The sequence below is a fragment of the Chenopodium album genome, chromosome 6, assembly GCF_948465745.1.
Source record: "Chenopodium album chromosome 6, dcCheAlbu1.1, whole genome shotgun sequence".
NCBI classification, from domain to species: Eukaryota; Viridiplantae; Streptophyta; class Magnoliopsida; order Caryophyllales; family Amaranthaceae; genus Chenopodium; species Chenopodium album.
The window spans coordinates 34,043,191-34,061,444 of NC_137839.1; the positions used below are offsets into that span (position 1 = coordinate 34,043,191).

General features: G+C 34.5%; 1 protein-coding gene across 3 annotated transcripts in view; it reads right to left on the reverse strand.

The window, feature by feature from the left end:
• Positions 1 to 11,049: 11,049 nt before the first annotated feature.
• LOC145636012 (ABC transporter C family member 2-like) overlaps positions 11,050 to 18,254 on the reverse strand; it is a 40,957-nt gene continuing 33,752 nt past the window's right edge. For all 3 annotated transcript variants that reach the window (XM_081687449.1, XM_081687450.1, XM_081687451.1), the window contains exons 26-28: positions 17,714 to 17,959; positions 13,373 to 13,799; positions 11,050 to 11,351 (exon numbers count right to left, since the gene is read on the reverse strand). In XM_081687449.1, the coding sequence (XP_081543575.1) occupies positions 11,254 to 11,351; positions 13,373 to 13,799; positions 17,714 to 17,959 (771 nt within the window). In that variant the 3' untranslated portion in view covers positions 11,050 to 11,253. The remainder of the gene's footprint in view (positions 11,352 to 13,372; positions 13,800 to 17,713; positions 17,960 to 18,254) is intronic.

The window sequence follows — 18,254 nt, forward strand, 5'->3', positions numbered from 1 at the left end:
GCTTATCCCTAATTTCCCTTTCCATAATACTTGGTCAAGAAGAGAAGGGAGATTAATCAAAGACAACACCTTTATTCAAGTTCAACTTTTTGATAAACCGATTTGTCAAAAGAGAAAAGCTAAGAAGACAATGGCAAGTCAAGAAGAAGTCAATGAGCTTAAGAAGAAAATGGCAGACGTGACTGAGGTGTTGAAGGCTTTAACCCTTCAAATCAATGACCCTTTGAAGCAACAACAAATGGAGCTCATGCAAGAAATCTTGAGTAAAATATCCAATGACTATAGATTCCAGGGCATAAGCTCACAAGGGGTCTCAGTGGACAAGGAGCTTCTTCCGCAGAAGTTCAATGCCAATGACATCCCTAAGTTTAAGCCAACTGACAATCCTTACTTTCATTTAAGGTCCTTTGAAACTGTAATGAACAATAAAGGGATTGATAAGAATATTTCTCACTCTTTATTCTCGCTATCTCTTGAAACCATTTGTCAACATTGGTTCTTCTCCCTTGATAAAGAGAAGACCTCTACCTGGGATGGAATAAAAAAAAATGCTTTCATTGATAGATATAAGTGTAATATTCAAATTGAAACCGACCATAGACAACTTGAGATGCTAAAACAAAAAGAAAATGAAGGGTTCATCTCCTTCTTCAACAAGTGGAGGGAAACTTCCACTAACATGATCGAAGTCCCTACTGAAAAAGAATCCGTGAGGATGTTCATCAAAAATTTACAAGAAAAGTATCTAAGCACTAAAAATATCAACACAACTTGAATACTTTCAAGGCTGTATATGACATAGGCATCGAGATCGAAGATGACCTCGCAAAGAAAAAAGCTACTAACAATAGTAACCATAGTGCCTGGAAAGGAAAGAAGAACGACAATCCTTCTTCTTCCGAAAATGCCCACTCTAGTAACAATGTTAGTACCTTTGATCTCAGTGAAGTTTTAGCCATGGATAACCAAGGATCTAAGAAGTGACTAAGGAAATACTTCACCCCCATTGGGATGAGCTACGATGCTGCCTTCGATCAACTCCATACTAAGGGACTCATTATTCCCATTGGACCTATTCAAGATCCCGCACCTGAAAAGAGATTGCCTAGTTGGAATCCAAATGCACATTGCAAGTACCATCAAGGTAGGGGTCATACTACTGAGAGCTGTTGCAAGCTAAAAGAGTTTATCCAACATTTGATCGATAATAACAGGCTTCCCATACCTCCAGCTAGCAAGAAGAGCGAGTGATGAAAAAGCAAACAACACAAGGCGAGCTTCAACGACAAGATTTCGTGACTTCTTTTTTTCTATTTCTTTTATTTATCCCTTCCCAAATAAGTCTAGCATAGGCACCTATTTATTCCCCTTAGTTTTATTTTGTAGGATCATTCTTTCTTTTCCTTTGATAAAAATGAGCATTTATTTTCTAGCATATGATCATTTCATTACGTCGCATAAAAAAAAAATTCATGCCGAACTAAGCGCAAGGCATACCAATGATTTGAGGCACCCCTTGTAGCCACATCATATCATATTTTACCCTTCAAATATGCAATCCTTTCTTGATAAACCACTTTGAGCCTCATCTGACGATTGACTTTTCTTTCTTCAACCCACATCTACCTAGCCTTGGGGTGGGATGGTGTGTAACTTATGCAATTTCAAAAGCTTGATGATTTCAAAAAAAAATTAAAATAGCAAAAAAAAATATAATAAAATTGTACAAAAGGGCAAGTGTTCTAATGTCTTTGATATGAAAATGTCTTTGATATGAACACGTCTCAGATTGCGTTTCTTATCGAGTGCTCGGTACTGTGCCTGTGAAACATGAATGCCAAGTGAGTGATAGACCGCATGATCGGGATTGCCCACACTTATAAAAATTAAAAAAAAAATGAAAAGGGAAAAAAAAAAAAAAAAAAAAAAAAAAAAAAAAAAAAAAAAAAAAAAAACAGAGAGAGAGCTAAAAAAAAGAGTTAAAAGCCTCAAGCAAAAGATATAGAGATTCAAATGCAAGGTTGCACACCTTGGGGGCTTATCTAGGGTCTTGAGCCTTTATCCCCTTCTTCTTCAAACCTTTAGCCTAACCATGTTACAACCTTTAAAAGACTTCTTTGAGGTATACACACACTTGTGCGAGGTTTGTCTAGAGCTACGTTCGGCCTGATTCCTAACGTATACGTAGGCAACCTAACATCGAGGTGCAGCCGTAATAAAAATGCATTCATATTTACGTTCATAATTGATCATATCTAGGAATTTCCAATGATCATCCTTTTTCATTTAGAGCTAGACTTGGGGGCTTGATCCTTACATTATTTGCCTACCCAACCTAAGAGTCACCACCATCTGACTCTTTTCAATATATTTTTCCACACACTTATCCCTTGCGGCCTAACTTTAGTGTCACTATCACACACTGCACAGATACATGACCAAATAGTTTTCCCCTTAGGAACCCTTTGTCATGAAATCTTAACACAATATTGAAGCATACTTTGTCATAACAAAATCACTCATCACTCATCACTCATCATTGCATAACAAAGTATGAAGTGCTTAGCCTCCGTGCCTAAGTTACCCAAATACTTTCATCATTGAGTCAACAATTGAGATATCCTAGGATGATTTAATCCTTGCACAACATTTGACTAAGTAATTCAACATGCACCATCAAAAAACTTCTTCCTTTTTGTGTCTTTCTTTTTCGGGAGAAAGTCGGTACCCTCCACAAAAAATGACGGAAAGTTTTTGCTTTTTTGCATTTTTTTAGTCGTGCAATCGCACTATAATGCACACACGAGTCATGTACAATGAGTCATGTCGTGTCATATCATCTTGAATTTAGTCTAACACATGTGTCAAGCACTTTGAGTCGAGTCATGACAAGTTATGTGTGATAAAGATACATTAAGTCTTCAATGAGCCTTAGTTCAACCCTAAGATAATTACAAAAGATAAGCAAAGTCCTATAGTCCAAAATATAAATGCAGGTGCATCCTAGCATGCAAGAACATTCCCAGATTTTTTCGAAAAACCGCGAATATGACACATGAGATTCTTCCAAGATGAGAGGAGTTACATAGATCAGTAAATTAGAGATGAAGAGCTTTAATTTACAAAAGATTTGAGCGGATTTGGTTGAAAGGAAACGACCAAGTTCAAAGTTCGGAGCGAAATCGAGCAACGAACAGCAGCAGCAAGGGCAAAATAGGGAAGTCCTGACTCCAGCGCTAGACGACAAGGCTGTCGCCTGGCGACATAAGCAAAATGCGGCGACACATTTTCCAGCGGACGCTGGTGCAGCGACACAATGCGGGCCCCCATATTAGATTTTGCGAACCTAGTGCAGAAAATTACGGGTTCCTTGGTACGCCAATTAGCCCCTCTGAGTAATTTCACATGATTTAGTAATTGGCTCGATTACAATCACATAAAGTGATCGACCTGATAAAAGATCGTCTCACTTAGCTTAAACCGCCTAAACATTGGCTCATAACAAAGGCACTGACATAATGGTTCACAAGCAGTAAAAGCACCGACATAAAGGTTCACAAGAAGTAAAAAGCACCGACGTAATGGTTCACAAACAGCAAAAATGCGCCGACGTATTGGCACTGCGGAAATTACAGCAAAAAAAAATTGCAACAGCAAAGTTCAAGCGAGCTTTAAAGATCGACAAGCGTTGGTCTTTGGTAATTTTCTTTGGAACATTATCGTAACAGCTGAGGATGACTTCAAGCGAAGTTATATTCGACAACGTTCCCTAGGATAGGGAAGGTTGTCAGAAAGATGAGGATGGCTTCAAAAGAAGTTATCTTCGACAACGTTCACTAAGATTGTGGAGGTTGTCATTAAGATTTGAGAAGATAGCACGAGATGGGCGGTCTTCGACGATGTTTGCTAAGATTGTGGAGGTTGTCATTAAGATTTGAGAAGATAGCACGAGATGGGCGGTCTTCGACAGCGTTCGCTAAGATTGTGGAGGTTGTCATTAAGATTTGAGAAGATAGTACGAGATGGGCGGTCTTCGACGGCGTTCGCTAAGATTGTGGAGGTTATCATTAAGATTTCAGAAGATAGCACGAGATGGGCGGTCTTCGACGGCGTTCGCTAAGATTGTGGAGGTTGTCACCAAGATTTGAGAAGATAGCACGAGATGGGCAGTCTTCGACGACATTTGCTAAGATTATGGAGGTTGTCACCAAGATTTGAGAAGAGTGGTTCGCGATGAGGCGGTCTCTGACGACTTTTTCTATGATTGGGAAGGTTGTCACTACATTTCAAGAAAAAGGCTCGAGATGTAGCAACATTGATCGACGGCGTTCCCTGGCTTGTTGAGGGTTGTCACAAACAACTGGAGGTGATTTCAAGCGAAGTTATCTTCGATCATATTCCCTAGCTTGTAGAAGATGGTCACAAGGCAGTAGAAGATCGTTTCAAGCGAAGCAATCTTCGATAGTAATCTTTGGCTTGTAGAACACTATCACAGCGGAAATTGGAGGCAGTTACAAGCGTAGCAGTCTTCAAGAGGTATCCCCTAACTTGAGAAAGATCGTCACAACAAATCGGTTACCCCTAGAGACGTCTGCTCGACGGTGCAAGATACACGTTTCTTAATTCTCTTATTTGTTTTAACTAACGCTAGTTTGCAGGTATCGGCGTTTCAAGAATGATTTGGGATCGTAAAAAGTTCTGAATCATTCTCTGTCCCTTACAATACTTTGACTTTTGTTTTCGAAACTTGCGTTTCTCCAAACTCAGTCAAAGTGGGGGCTTCTATAGACACCCAAATGTGTCTCCCCAAAACCAAACCCGGTGATGAATACCTTTCATGTCATTTGATTATCGAACGAGGTGAAAGTGTGAAAAGTCTAGTGATGAGGATGTTTTTATTAAAATATCTCTTCTTTCTGTTTTTGAAAATATTTCTTTTCTTACCCTATTTATGAAAAACGTGCATTCCATTTTAGTTTTGTCCATGATAATGGTCCAATAATAGTGTAGTTGTATGGGGCTTGAAAAGATCTTTCCAACGATATATTATAAGCCCAATTCCGATGAATAATGAGGAAGTTATGGCCAAAATACTACACTGGGTCCGGTTTGGATTTTACATACGGGCCAATGGTCTAGAGGAGGGCCTATTATTAATTACCATTCCTAAAGCAATTAGGATTTATTATAATCTTCTAGAATAATCTTGAAGGTTCTCTTAAATCCTAATGGAGTTAGGATTGATAATTATGTTTCAAAGAGTTTGGAATTGAATAAAACTACTACTTTTGAGAATCCTTGTTTTATACGAAATGGAATATATTCGGATATTATTTTGTGCCTCATAATTTTTATCCAAATATTATATGGTTGGATAGATTTTGCAATTATATTTCCAATGATACATTATAATATTAATTCCGAGCTATAACGAAAAAGATATGAATGAGATACGAAACTCTATCAAAACCTGACACCCTTCCACTATTTCGGCCATATCTTTTTATCTACAAAATATTTTAATCTGATTCCAATTGAGTTGGAAATTAAACTTCAAGAGTTTTCCAACGACATATTCTATGACTTATTTGGACTTTTAGATCAAAAGATATGATGAAAACAAAATCCACAAAAACTATCTTGCAGCGCCGGACGACAGGTTTGTCGTCTGGCGACAGGTCCTGTTGCTGGCGACAAAGGCGTGTTTTATTCCTTTTCAAACTCTGATTTTTTTTTATCGATTTCGGACTATTTTATTATAAATAGGGTCTCTGGACCTCCGTTTTCAATCATCAATTCTCAACTAGAATTCTCTAATTATCTTCTCTCTCTAAGCTAAAGCTTATTCTCTCCCTCCCTCTTTCTAGCCTAGCCTTTTACAAACACAATTCCTCATACATTAGCACTAGACACACCTAGCCAAATTCGAAGTTTCCTTCGCCCTATACGTGAAAGGTTTGATAATTCTGAGGGTTTGGTCCCTAATCTCTATTTCAATTATTTAATTTAATTGTTTGTTTTTATTATTTTCCTTGAAGTTACTAACATGTGTATTTTGTTATTAGAAAGAGATACGAGGCATCCAAGTAAGTATTTTAATTGCTTTATTGATATTATGATGTAGATTCATGCTTAGATTGATATTAAGATATAGAAATCATGGTTAGGTTGTTATTTTGATTCCTAGTATCATGTTAGGATGTTTTATTTCTTCCTAGTATCATGTTTAGGGTAACAACTAAAAATTCCTAATATCAAGTATGCTTATTATGATGCTTCCTATTTTTTTTCCTAATAGCATGTTAGAATCATGTTAGGGCTAATTGATCTTTAATGTAGGGTTTGTTATTAATCTTGTTAGTATCATGTCTAGGATCTTGCGATTAATATTATGCTTTAACATGATTGTGATAATTATAATTATGATTATTGTTGTGTCGAATTATATAATTTAACGTAATTTGTTAATTAGCAAATTGTTTCACGTAATTTATTAATTTACGAATTATTTCATGTTATCTGTTAATTGACGGATGACTTATATATAACTTGTTATTATTATGTTGCTTGATATTTATTTATTGTTATTCCTTGATCACGTCTTTTATGCATGTTTAAAGGGAATTGGTTCTTGTAATCACGCTTAATAAGATAATTAATAATTTTGTTTAGGTTAATATGATTATAATTCAAGTGATCGCCAATAATAGTTTTATTTGTGCATTAATATTCAACCAACATTGATTAAACGGGTTTAGGGTAAATCTATTGATTGCATGTTAGTCAGAAAGCGCACATGTGTACGAGAAGAATAAAGTAGAGGTCTATTATTAGGGCAAGTTCTTTCTCTTTTAGATTGAATTTGTACCTTCATCCCCGAACTTCCAGTCTTGGTTCCAGACCTATTGGAGTTAACGATCTCTAGGATCGTTAAGGGGTGTAACCTTCACCCTGTGAACGGTTTACAAGTTCCTAAAACTTCTTGGCGACTCTTTTGCTCTAGCTTCCTTCCCTTTGGACGCCACCATACTTAAGTGTATTATCACTGTGGGGTTTAAGTTTGGGGTAATGCTTGAAATATTCCTTACATATACACAATTTCCAGCAACTTTATACACAATTTCCAGCAACTTAAGTTTACTTTAGACTACTTAAAATAATCTGAAAATTATTTGAAAACCCCTAATTAAACTCCTTTTTAATGGGTAATCACACCCTTTTATTAAAATCACAATTATACTACTTTAAATAAAATTCCAGCATTTTAAACTAATCAAAAACCCTGTAAAACTTCATCAAAATACATCTTTATACTTAAATTATCCATAGAAACATTAAATTATCTCTTACCCTTTAAACTCGAGGATAAAATTTAAAGCATAAAAAAAAAAACTTCGTTAAAAATCATAAACTACCTAAAAATCATATTTAGAGGCTGAATTTGGCCACGAGAGGGTGGTGCTCACTACTAATAGTAGTGAGTCTTTCTTAAAACGTTGTTTCCACATGGAAAACACTACTTTTTTTATCAAAGTCGGATGAGTTCAAAACCTGACCGGGATTAAAACGGGATTAATATTAACGAACGGAAATCTAAAAATTAAAACACGAATTTACGTGTTCAAAATAATCTGGAATTAAGTTAAACTAATCAGTAGTTATAATTACCAAAATTTCAAAGCATCATTACTATAAAACCCTAAATCAATTGTTCATAAAAACCCTAAAATCATAATTTTCAATAATTAAAAACCCCAAATCTAAAAGATTATGACATTTATAAAATCTGAAATTATAAAGTTTAATCAGCAAAATACAATTTGATACTAATTAAATTAATTTCAAACAATAAAATCAAAACCCATAAATTAATAATTATAATTACACAAATTAATAAAACAAAGGAGAAAGAAAATAAGACTAAACTTTTTGTGTGGGAAATTTTTGGGGATTCATGGGGTATTTATAGAGTAGAGAGTGTAGGGTTAAATTTGGGCTTATGAAAATGTGGGCTTAAGTTATGGGATAGGGCTTACGTTATGGGTTTTGGAATGGGTTATTCCAATAAGAGTGTGTAGGAATAATTTACATTGCCCAATAATTGATAAACGTTTGGCCCAAAATATATTTTACTTTTATAAAACCTTATATTTAAAATACTTTAACCCTTTAAAATATTTAATTAAAATACTTGAGCCCTTAACAATACATTTTATTAATACTTAAATACTTTATAAAAATACATAAAAAAAAATACGGGGTATTACTGTCGGTGACTCCACTAATACGAACTCCAATCACTCAGTTTATAAAGGCTATGGTGATGTTTCGCAATAACACGATGGCAATGTCTGCCGTTTTCGGATAATAGACCCTGGTGGTCGACAGAAGAGGGAGGGGTAAAACAAACCCTAAAAAGAGAGATTTCAGATATCCGTCGATGACTCCATGAGTACGTACTCCATGTTCTCCTTTTATAAAGGATAAGGTGATGTTCAGCACGACCATTTCTGGGAAGCAGTCGGTAGGTTAATATAAGATTCCAGTGACCATGAAGACAGTTTCAGAGGAGAGAGAAATGGTGTTAAGAAAACCCTAAGAGAGAGAATAATTTGTATTACTACCTTAATTTACTTAACTAGTATGTAACAATTTTTAATCAATCTATTTTTTTTTTTTCAGGAAATAATATAATCTGATTTTTTTAAATTATAAAATTTAATTTACAAATTTTCTAAAATGATTTAAATGATTTTAGGGAAAAAAAAGGGGTGGACCCACATTTTTTTAATGCATGACTCATATGAAGCCATGTCATATGGCTTAAGATGATAAAAAACTATTTGATTACCTTAGAATTTTCACATCTAGAGTTATGACAGATGAGTTTTAGCAACTTCGTCTCTTTCATGTGGAAGCCTTAACATGGATTGATCAGTTGACCGCTTTTCCAATTTTAGGGTTTATCAGATCTCAAGAAAATAAGCAAACCATTACATACTAGTCTAGTTTAGGCACACTAGTTGCACAATTTAATCGTTACTTACACAAGTCTTATTTTTTTAAAGTTATGTCCCCGTAGTCATTGAGTTTTTAAGGTGTGTTCATGTTTTTTTAAAAAATTTTAAGATGTTCCCTCCAACTTAAAGTTTTTATTCAGCACCCTCTAATGTTAAACAAACATTAGTAGTTGTGTTAACTGTTATTTACCATACTTAGGATAAAATTTTCACGCCCAAATTGAGTTAGAGTTATATAAAGGGATTAACATTAAACATTTTCTCATCTAATTTTCTTCATTCTTCTAAAAGCAACCACTGATATATGTCAAACTTTTTATGTATTTCTTCTACTTTTTTCTCATCTGCTTCTTATTACTTTTTTTTGTTTTTGCAATTACTAACATCGAGTTAACGCCAGAAGGCATAGTTCATCAAACACCTTAAGTTGGAGGGACAACTTGTAATTTTGAAAAAAACATGGACACACTTTAGAAATTCAATAACATTAAGGGCATAGCTTAGAAAAACTCTTCTTTGGAAAAATTTTAAATTACCGCCAAAAAATGTAACCATTTTCGAACTAACTAGCTGTTTAATTTTTAATTTTAAATTACCACCCCTTAAATTAAATAAATGCTCAGATTACCACCCATTTCAAAAAACCAGTGGATTTTCCGTCTGTGGATACCACCTAACGCTCAATTTGACCCTTTTGACTAATTTTTTCCCCGATTTTTCTCTTTAAAAACGCTTTCCTAACTTCAATTCACATTTCCATCACCAAATTCTACCAAATTTCACTATAATTTGGGTAAATAGGTAGATTTGGGAGTTATGGTTCATGGAATCTTGGGATTTCAGAGCGCTATAAACATTCTTCCTCTTAGATTAAATTGGATGAAAATTGGAGCGATCGCATATTAATTAGGGAGCGCTCGCTTTGAATTCAAATTGAATTGGAGCTGAAATTGAAAGTTACGACGACTGCGATTATTCACTCTTGCTGGCGCTTATTACTGTTGCAATTAGCTCCTTTTTGTGGGCTGCTATTACGTTTGGATAAGGGGATGTGAGTCGTTGCACGGTTGTTTGCAGCTGCAGATGAAGTGGGGTCGGAGGTGGGAATTAGAGAGGTTCGATGTTGTAGAGTTGTTGGTGTGTTAGGTTGTTGTAATGGGTTTAGAGGTTCGATGCTGCAAAAGAAGAAGGTTTTTGGTAGTGATGGGAGGAAAGAGAAAATGAATGAAAAGGGTGACACTGTAATGGTGGTGATATATTGGTTTTTTTTTTTCTGAAATTGTAAAATTTGGAGGTTTAGAAATGAAATTAAATTGCCTGTGTTGAATTCAATGAAGGAAATGATGATAGGTTGAGTGAAATATATCAGTAAGAGGATTAAATCGAGAGGAAAAAAAAATAGGAGGGAAGTTAGTTAGGTTGGGCCCACGGACGAAAACTCCACCGTATTTTTAAAATGGTTGGTAATCTATGCATTTTTTTAATTGAAGGGGTGATAACTTAAAATAAAAAATTAAACGGGTGGTTAGTTCAAAATTTTACAATTTTGGATGGTAATTTTAATTTTTTTTTTTTTTTTTTTTTTTTTTAAAAAAAAAAAATTTCTGTTAAAGGACTCGGTCTATATATATTTTCAATTGGTTTAGCAAGAGTCTACTTTATAAAATTTGTACTAATTTGTACCGCTTCCAATTTTCATCAATTTAGTCAATAATCTCAGTCTTTATAAGTTCACCTTTTTCTTATCAATCTACCCCATTTTACCTGCAATCGAAATGTACCGACATTTAAAAGGGAAATTTAAGATCATAGAACAACTTAGATTTTCCATGTCAATAATTTGACTTTCACCTTTTCTTAAGCCTTGGTCAAACAACCCTAACAAGACCATTATGTGTACTTTTTCTTTCAAAAGAAATTCTTCATAAAAAAATGGAAAAATATTGATTCCGTGATGAACAAAATTATTTAAATTAAGGATAATTATAGTTTGAATTAGCAACAAGCTAAATTATCGTTTACTGATTGCTAATCAAGGAGGTTAATATTCTTAATTTTCAACATATAGAAATTCCCCCGATTGCAATAGAGGATCTATGCTTTGGAGCTACAAAAATGCAGTATTACAGTATCATTGTCAAACCTGTCTATTTCGTAGTTAGTAGACTCGATAAAAAGCAAAAGGTCACAAATTTTATAAATAATTATACATACAATCAACTCATGAATTTTCTCAATTTTCGACATGATCCCAGTCAATAGACTTGTCTTCAAAATTGTAATGAGGGTGATGAAGCCTACTTCGACCCAATCTACTCATCACTGCAAGACCTGCAAAGAAGAAAAAATTGCTAAATTCAGTTTATAAAGAATTCGATAGTAGAAATAGAATTATATTCACATAGCATAAAATTTATTAATTATTTTTTATTTAGTAAGTTTGACACTCTTAATGATAAATAAGTGTGTCAATAACAGTACAGACATAAAAACTACCGAGCAAATATATTTCCTCCATCCAAACTTGTTATTCGTAATACATTATCTTATTTAGTCATGCATAGCCACACTAACAAGTTCACATACAACTGAGATGTAGTGATGTCATGGACTGGTTCACGCACCGAGGTCAAGCTGGTCAAACACCTCTTTTGGTGTACTCAAGGAGTAGTAAGAAAGGGAAAGGGGAAGAAGAAGTCAACAACATTCAAGGTCAAGTCAGCAGCAAAGGAGCATAGGGAAGCATTACTTTACTAGTTGACAAAGTTAATTAAGAGGAATGAAGGGAAAGCAGGCAATTAGCTTTAGCTCTGTTATTTTAATGTGTTTCCATATTAGTGTAATATTTTCACATGTTCTTCCTAAGGTCAATTGAGATCACTAGTGATTCTTAGTATAAGAATTGTATTAGGAGTAGAGAGGAGGCATCCAGAAAAATTGCTTAGGAACCTTTGAGATTAGCAGCCTCAAGTTGCTAGAGAGATTGGCAACCTCAAGTGGCCATTGTATCCCCTGCTGTGTTAATTAATCAAATCCCCAAATTCCCTTCTATTATTGCCTTGCAAGTTACAGTAGATTATTAGTCTATTACATGTTATTATTATGAATCTTGATGTGTGAGACCAAGATATACTTTGTAAGTTCATATACTAATTGATCTTAACGCTTTTTGAATGTAAGAGTCTCTAAATAATTGAAAGAAAAAAAAAATACTTAGTTTTATTCATGCATTGCATGGGATTTGAGCTAGTTAAGAGAAGGAAGAAAAATTACACGTGTTGAATATGAAAACTACACAATGTAAATCAGTTCAATGAACTTGCTCTATTAATACTATGGTTAACAGAAGACAGTGCAAACGGGCAACTAATCCCATCTTTGGCTATGACCCTCAAAAAAAAAAAAAAAAAAAAAAAAGTAATCAAATTAAATGACATGATCAGAGCAAGTTAGACATATCTCTCAAGTTCCTAAAATCTCGACATCTATGTTAACCTAGTTACCTTGTCAAGGTCGGTATAGATTGATAAAGGGAGGTCAAAAGAGGATCGCATTATATTGGGCCAATGCGAATCACAGGTCAATAGCAAGTCAATAATGGGTAGGCCAATAATTGAGCAAGAAATAATAATGGAGAGAGATAAAGTTAAGTATATGTGAAAACAAGACTATACATAAATTTTTTTGTAAAGAATTTACATTTTTCTATTTAATTTTTCAATTTAATTGGACTAACATTTTGGCCCAATCCATTAAAAGTCAAGTTCGATTAAAACCCTTAACCTTGATCAAAATCATATATTCATTGGAATAGCCAGAGTTACATCTGCATAAGCGATTTCATAGATAATGTTATAAGGCAAAATTATTCAACTCATTTAGTATTAATTACATTCCCTCAGTACCATAACTCCGCTAATTTAATTAGTGGTTTACCCAATATACAACTGCTTTGAGTTTGTGGTTTTACAAAGCATGAAAATAGTTTCATATTTTTCCACCAAATAGGGGAATTTGTATTCACCCACAATTGCTAACTCAGTTAGCTGTGAGTCACCAGTCTGTTTATTACACCTGAATTAGTGGTTTATTATTTAGCATTTATCATAAACATGTTAAAAAAATATATATATATAAAGTTAAGTATATTAAAAAATAAAAATAAAAAAAAAGGTCAGTTAACCAAGAGTTTCATAAAAAAAAAAGACAATACGTAGAGAGTTTTTCTGTAAAACAAGTGAATTTAAGGAATTTAGTAATGTTTTAGGCTTTTAGCACATTCTTGTGAAGTCATTAATTCTACGTAGAAATTAACTATATTATATTGGAAAATGAAATACAAAAAAAATTACCTTCAACAACTTTATATAGAGACGACCACCATCTATCTCTAGGAACTTGGTATTGCTCGAGAGTCTCCTCAATAGCTCTGTCATGCTTTCCTTCCAAGACACCCTGTAGCGTAATGACTGCATCCTTTGTCCTCCTCAGAATGTTATCCTCATCTTCAATCTCCAACTGTTGAAGGTCATTCTGCGATGATGTTAAGCTAACACCAAGGGCAAACTGAGCTGCTGCTGCCCATCTTGAAGATGCCAACCACCTCCTTTGCCCATCTAGCCCATAATCATCTCTAGTTGTTGACCTATTTTCAACTACATCTTTGCGTACAAGGCTGCGCAAATATTGAGCATTTGCAGCTCCAGTACTTTGAACCATCTTGGAGAAGGCACTTTCTTCACTTAAGAGAAGCTTCTCTGGGGTATCATATTCAAGAACCTGAAAAAAGATTATGATATAAACCAACTAGTGAGAAGAGAACAAAATTTAAAAACTGAAATAAACAGGGTTTCATATTAGGATATCAGAGAGAAAATATAAGTTAATTGCTTAAGGAGAAAAAAGAGAGAGAGAGAGATTTGTATTTAACATCATAAAAAGAATTTACAATTTCCATAGCATTATGACTGCATCGTTAATTCGTTACCAATTCTTCACACTTTACTCTGCTCGCCTAAGAAATTCTAAGTAGTTTGTCCATAGTATCCTTTCCCACTGCAATGAATATACACTAGCCTAAGGAGGGGTCTAGGGGTATTCATTACAAAAAATTTAGTAATTGACCCCAAATAAGAATAGGCACTAAAGTATTTTTGACATTATATCCTCATTCTTCATCATTACATGGTATGAAGACAACAAATAATATTCTTCGCAAAACAGAGCACACTCAATAACCAAACAACATGACTGCAGATTTCATAGTTACCTACAACTGCCGAACATATGTTTTGTTTTTGTCAGAGAGTTTGATTTTTAATACTCCCTCTACTTTAGATTAATTAGTAGGGTACTCATAAAGTTTACGAGAAATTATAGGGTGGGGACCAAAATGTGGAAATTTTACATTATAAAATATAGCTAATAGGGTATATTTAATTGTAAGTGAAAAAGAGAGAAAAAATAGTGCAAGTGGAGTCAAAATGAGAAGAACATTTAGGTTAGGAGTGAACCCTTACCAAGTATTGAAGTGTGTTTCGAGTAATAAGAAACTGATGAAAAAGGCAAGTGTTGCTTTCAATCAGAAACAGAGATAATAACAACTAAGACGAATTCATAAAAAAGGAAAGAAAATATGAAAATTGAAGTGCTCTAAGCTTGTTCAACAGCTATAAGGGCCCATCACAGAATATCCCACAAGGACATCTCCTAATAAATAAATTGAAAGCAACTCTATGACACAAATAGACATGGTTAGAGGCTCAATTATTGGCGAATAAATTGCACACCTAAAAATCTTTGGCCCAGTTGCATTAGAAATCTTCAATTCTCCAGAGAGTAGGAATGAAAATCTGAACAAATAATACTCTGTACATAGCAAATACTTGTGTATGTTGGAATGGTGTGGGTTTGCCATGCAACCATTTTTAAGTTAAAGCAGATTGTGGTTAGTGGCTTAGTGCTCCTCTTTGCCAGTTACTGGAAATCTAGATATTTATATCTTCTTAATTGAAGGAAGTTTTTTTTTCCTTCTCTGAGCTCTTATTTTTTAAAACGGAAAATTTGTCTAAGACAACCTTTTAAAAGACATTTTTTGTTTAACACAACCTTTTAAATGTTTTTTGACAAAGTCAGACCTTATTAGAAATTTTTTTTGTTAAGGACGACCAAGCTCATGTTCAGGCATTGACTCATCGTTTTCCGGCGTTGACTCCCACATGACACGCACATGACCTTTATTTCTCCTAATTACACCCCTTTTCCCTCCAACTTTTTCACTTAAACCCCACCCTTCCTTCAATTGAATCAAAAACAAAACTTTGTTCTCAATTTAGAACTTCGAAAGGGGTATTCTACAATTCAAAGGTGGTGGGATTCATCTTCTTGGCATTGAGGGGAGTAAGTTCATACTTATTGTTCCAATTTTGGTTGAACTTTGTCAATTTATAGAACTAGGGTTTTGGTTTGGGTTTCATTTGGTAGAAATTGCTTCCCCTCTTCTTTTTTCTTCCCAATGCAGCAGCTCATTTTTTCTGTTTAGCCATGGCAGAAGAAGCATTAAAAAAAATGGAGAGAGAGAGAGATTAGGGTACCAAAAAAGGGAAAGCTTTCCTCTTTCATTCAAACAATAAAAAGGAAAAGGTTTTAAGTGAAAAAATTGGAGAAGGGGAGCAAATAGGAGAAATAAGGGTCATGCGCGTGTCACGTGGAAGTCAACACCGGAAAACGGTGAGTCAATGCCTGAAAGTGGAGCTTGGTTGTCCTTAACAATTTTTTTTTTTTATTAAGGTCTGACTTTGCCCAAAAAAAATTTAAAAGGTTGTTTTAAACAAAAAATGTCTTTTAAAAGGTTGTCTTATACAAATTTTCCTTTAAAATATCGACCATTCTTTTGTTATTGTTGCTTTCATTGAATATAAAAAATAAATATATATATCTAGTTTCATTACCCCCCTTAACAGTCTCATATTATATTCAAAATAGTTGAAGCCAAGTGCATCAAATGCCTGTACTAGATAAACAGAGACTTCTGTTAAGGAGATCTCTGGATGATAGAGACTAGCAGTCCACCAGAGACTTAGGAGATGCTAAGACAACATAAAAATCTATCTAACATCTAAACAAGTAATTGTGCGGAGATCTCCATAAGCATGTGTCCAAATGCACTTGTTCTTTCACCCATATATACATAAATAGCTCATCAAACTCACTCTCTCCACATACCTACTGTGAAGTCTGTTTAGGCTAGCACTCTCCTGATTTGACATAGAAGGAGTGAACTCCTGACCTCTTGAATAAAAAAAAATTCCCCATACCACATAAAGTAAGATTATGTAATTCAATCTAAGATATAACACTTACATGTGATCCGCCAGAAAGAAACTTTGTTCCTAAGCAGAGCAACCCACGAAGAGATATAATGTAACCTAGAGCTTCACCTTGAACTAGAGAACAGCCATAGCTAGAATGGTATTCTAACAGTGCAAGGCCAGCCTGGCTGCAACTAGGGCGGGCTTTGATTAGTATCAAGCATTATCTAATCTTGTATTTTGAGTAATTCACATATTATGAACAAGGAGTACCAATCCTCCCAAGGAATGTGTTGTTATGCATGTGACATTATAAAAGTGGCAAATGGTCATCATCTTAGCTCAGTTCAAATACTTACCTATTCAGGTTCATTGTAATTAGGAAAATTCCGATCCAAGTAAGAAAATTGTTCCAACCAAACCTTTCCTTTTCAGGATCACCCAAAGAGTTAGGGGCTCTTCTTCACTAGCTTAAAATGAAATACTCCTTATATTCCAAATTTAATACTAACACCAACTTTTGGATAGGGTTTTGTGTGATAAGTTGTTGGCTTAGCAATTATACTTTAAAATAAAAGTAGATGAGGTGGGAGATGGTTTGGAAATTCTATAATTGAATGAGAGAGGGATCGAGAATTAAGAGTTTGTAGTTGGAAGGTCCAAGAAAAGGACAACATATGCTCATAAAGTAACCCAAAATACCACTACAAAAAAAAGGTGACATTATTCCACAGTACATTGCAGACAGCAGCATACTAGCCCCAATATTACATCCAGGATACTTAATACAGTGTACTACTAACAAAGAGCAAGCTGTCTAGAGTTTTGTAGAAACCAAAACTAGGAACAGTAATAAAACAAAATAGTGAAGCTCTCTGATTAGTTTTATACTGTATAATTATTGAATTTTAATAAGTCAGACATGCAGTATTTTTATATTTTTAATTCTTGAATACAAATTCTGATTAATCACTTGCTAGGTTGGCAAGTGATGCATGATAAAAAAAAATGTATAAATGTATAGCTACAACTTCTTCATTTTGCCTCTCTGAATGTCATTGTCCACTATGTCACTTGGACTCAAGTACCCATGTCTGACACAGGCACGTGTCTAAGCACTTGACTCAGCTACTTTTTGGAAAAATTCCATGATTTTGAACTAAAAGTGAAGTGTCCAAGTGTCGAGAATCCGGCAGGGATATTTGAGGTGAAATGAAGAGTTTGAGTAACATACAAAGATCAAATTTTATTCCATCACCACCCACATCGAATTATATTCCATCACCACCCATATCATTGGTGCTATGTTTAATATGTATAACAGTCCAAAGATGTTATTAATACAAAATAAGGTAAACTAACTAAATGTTAAGTGAAAAATACCTTTCCAGCCTCAAGAAGAAGGATGCGGTCACAGTCAATAATAGTGTTAAGTCGATGTGCAATTATGAGCATTGTACATGATTTAAATTCTTCTCGTATTGTTTTCTGGATTAGAGCATCAGTTCTCACATCAACAGCAGCAGTTGCTTCGTCAAGAACCAAAATCTTGGATCGTCGGAGCAGAGCCCGAGCAAGACTTAGAAGTTGACGTTGACCAACACTGAAGTTTTCCCCAGCTTCAGAGACCTTCAAACAAAATTAAGAATTATAAGATGAAAATATTTTTTTCAAATGTATGAAACCAGGAAATATTAAAGGTATACTAAGCGTGTAAGAGATGCAACAACAAAGAAAAGGTAAGATTTTGGATAAATATAGAATCCAATATATAAAGATTCTATCACGTCTTTTGCGTTGTCATACACTCTAGAATCCTCTACCTAAGCTCAAAAGCTCTTTATCATGCGATACACAATGAATGGGTCACCGAAACGGCGAAACATACAACTATTACTTTCAACTAGCATATTGAAGTTTGCAC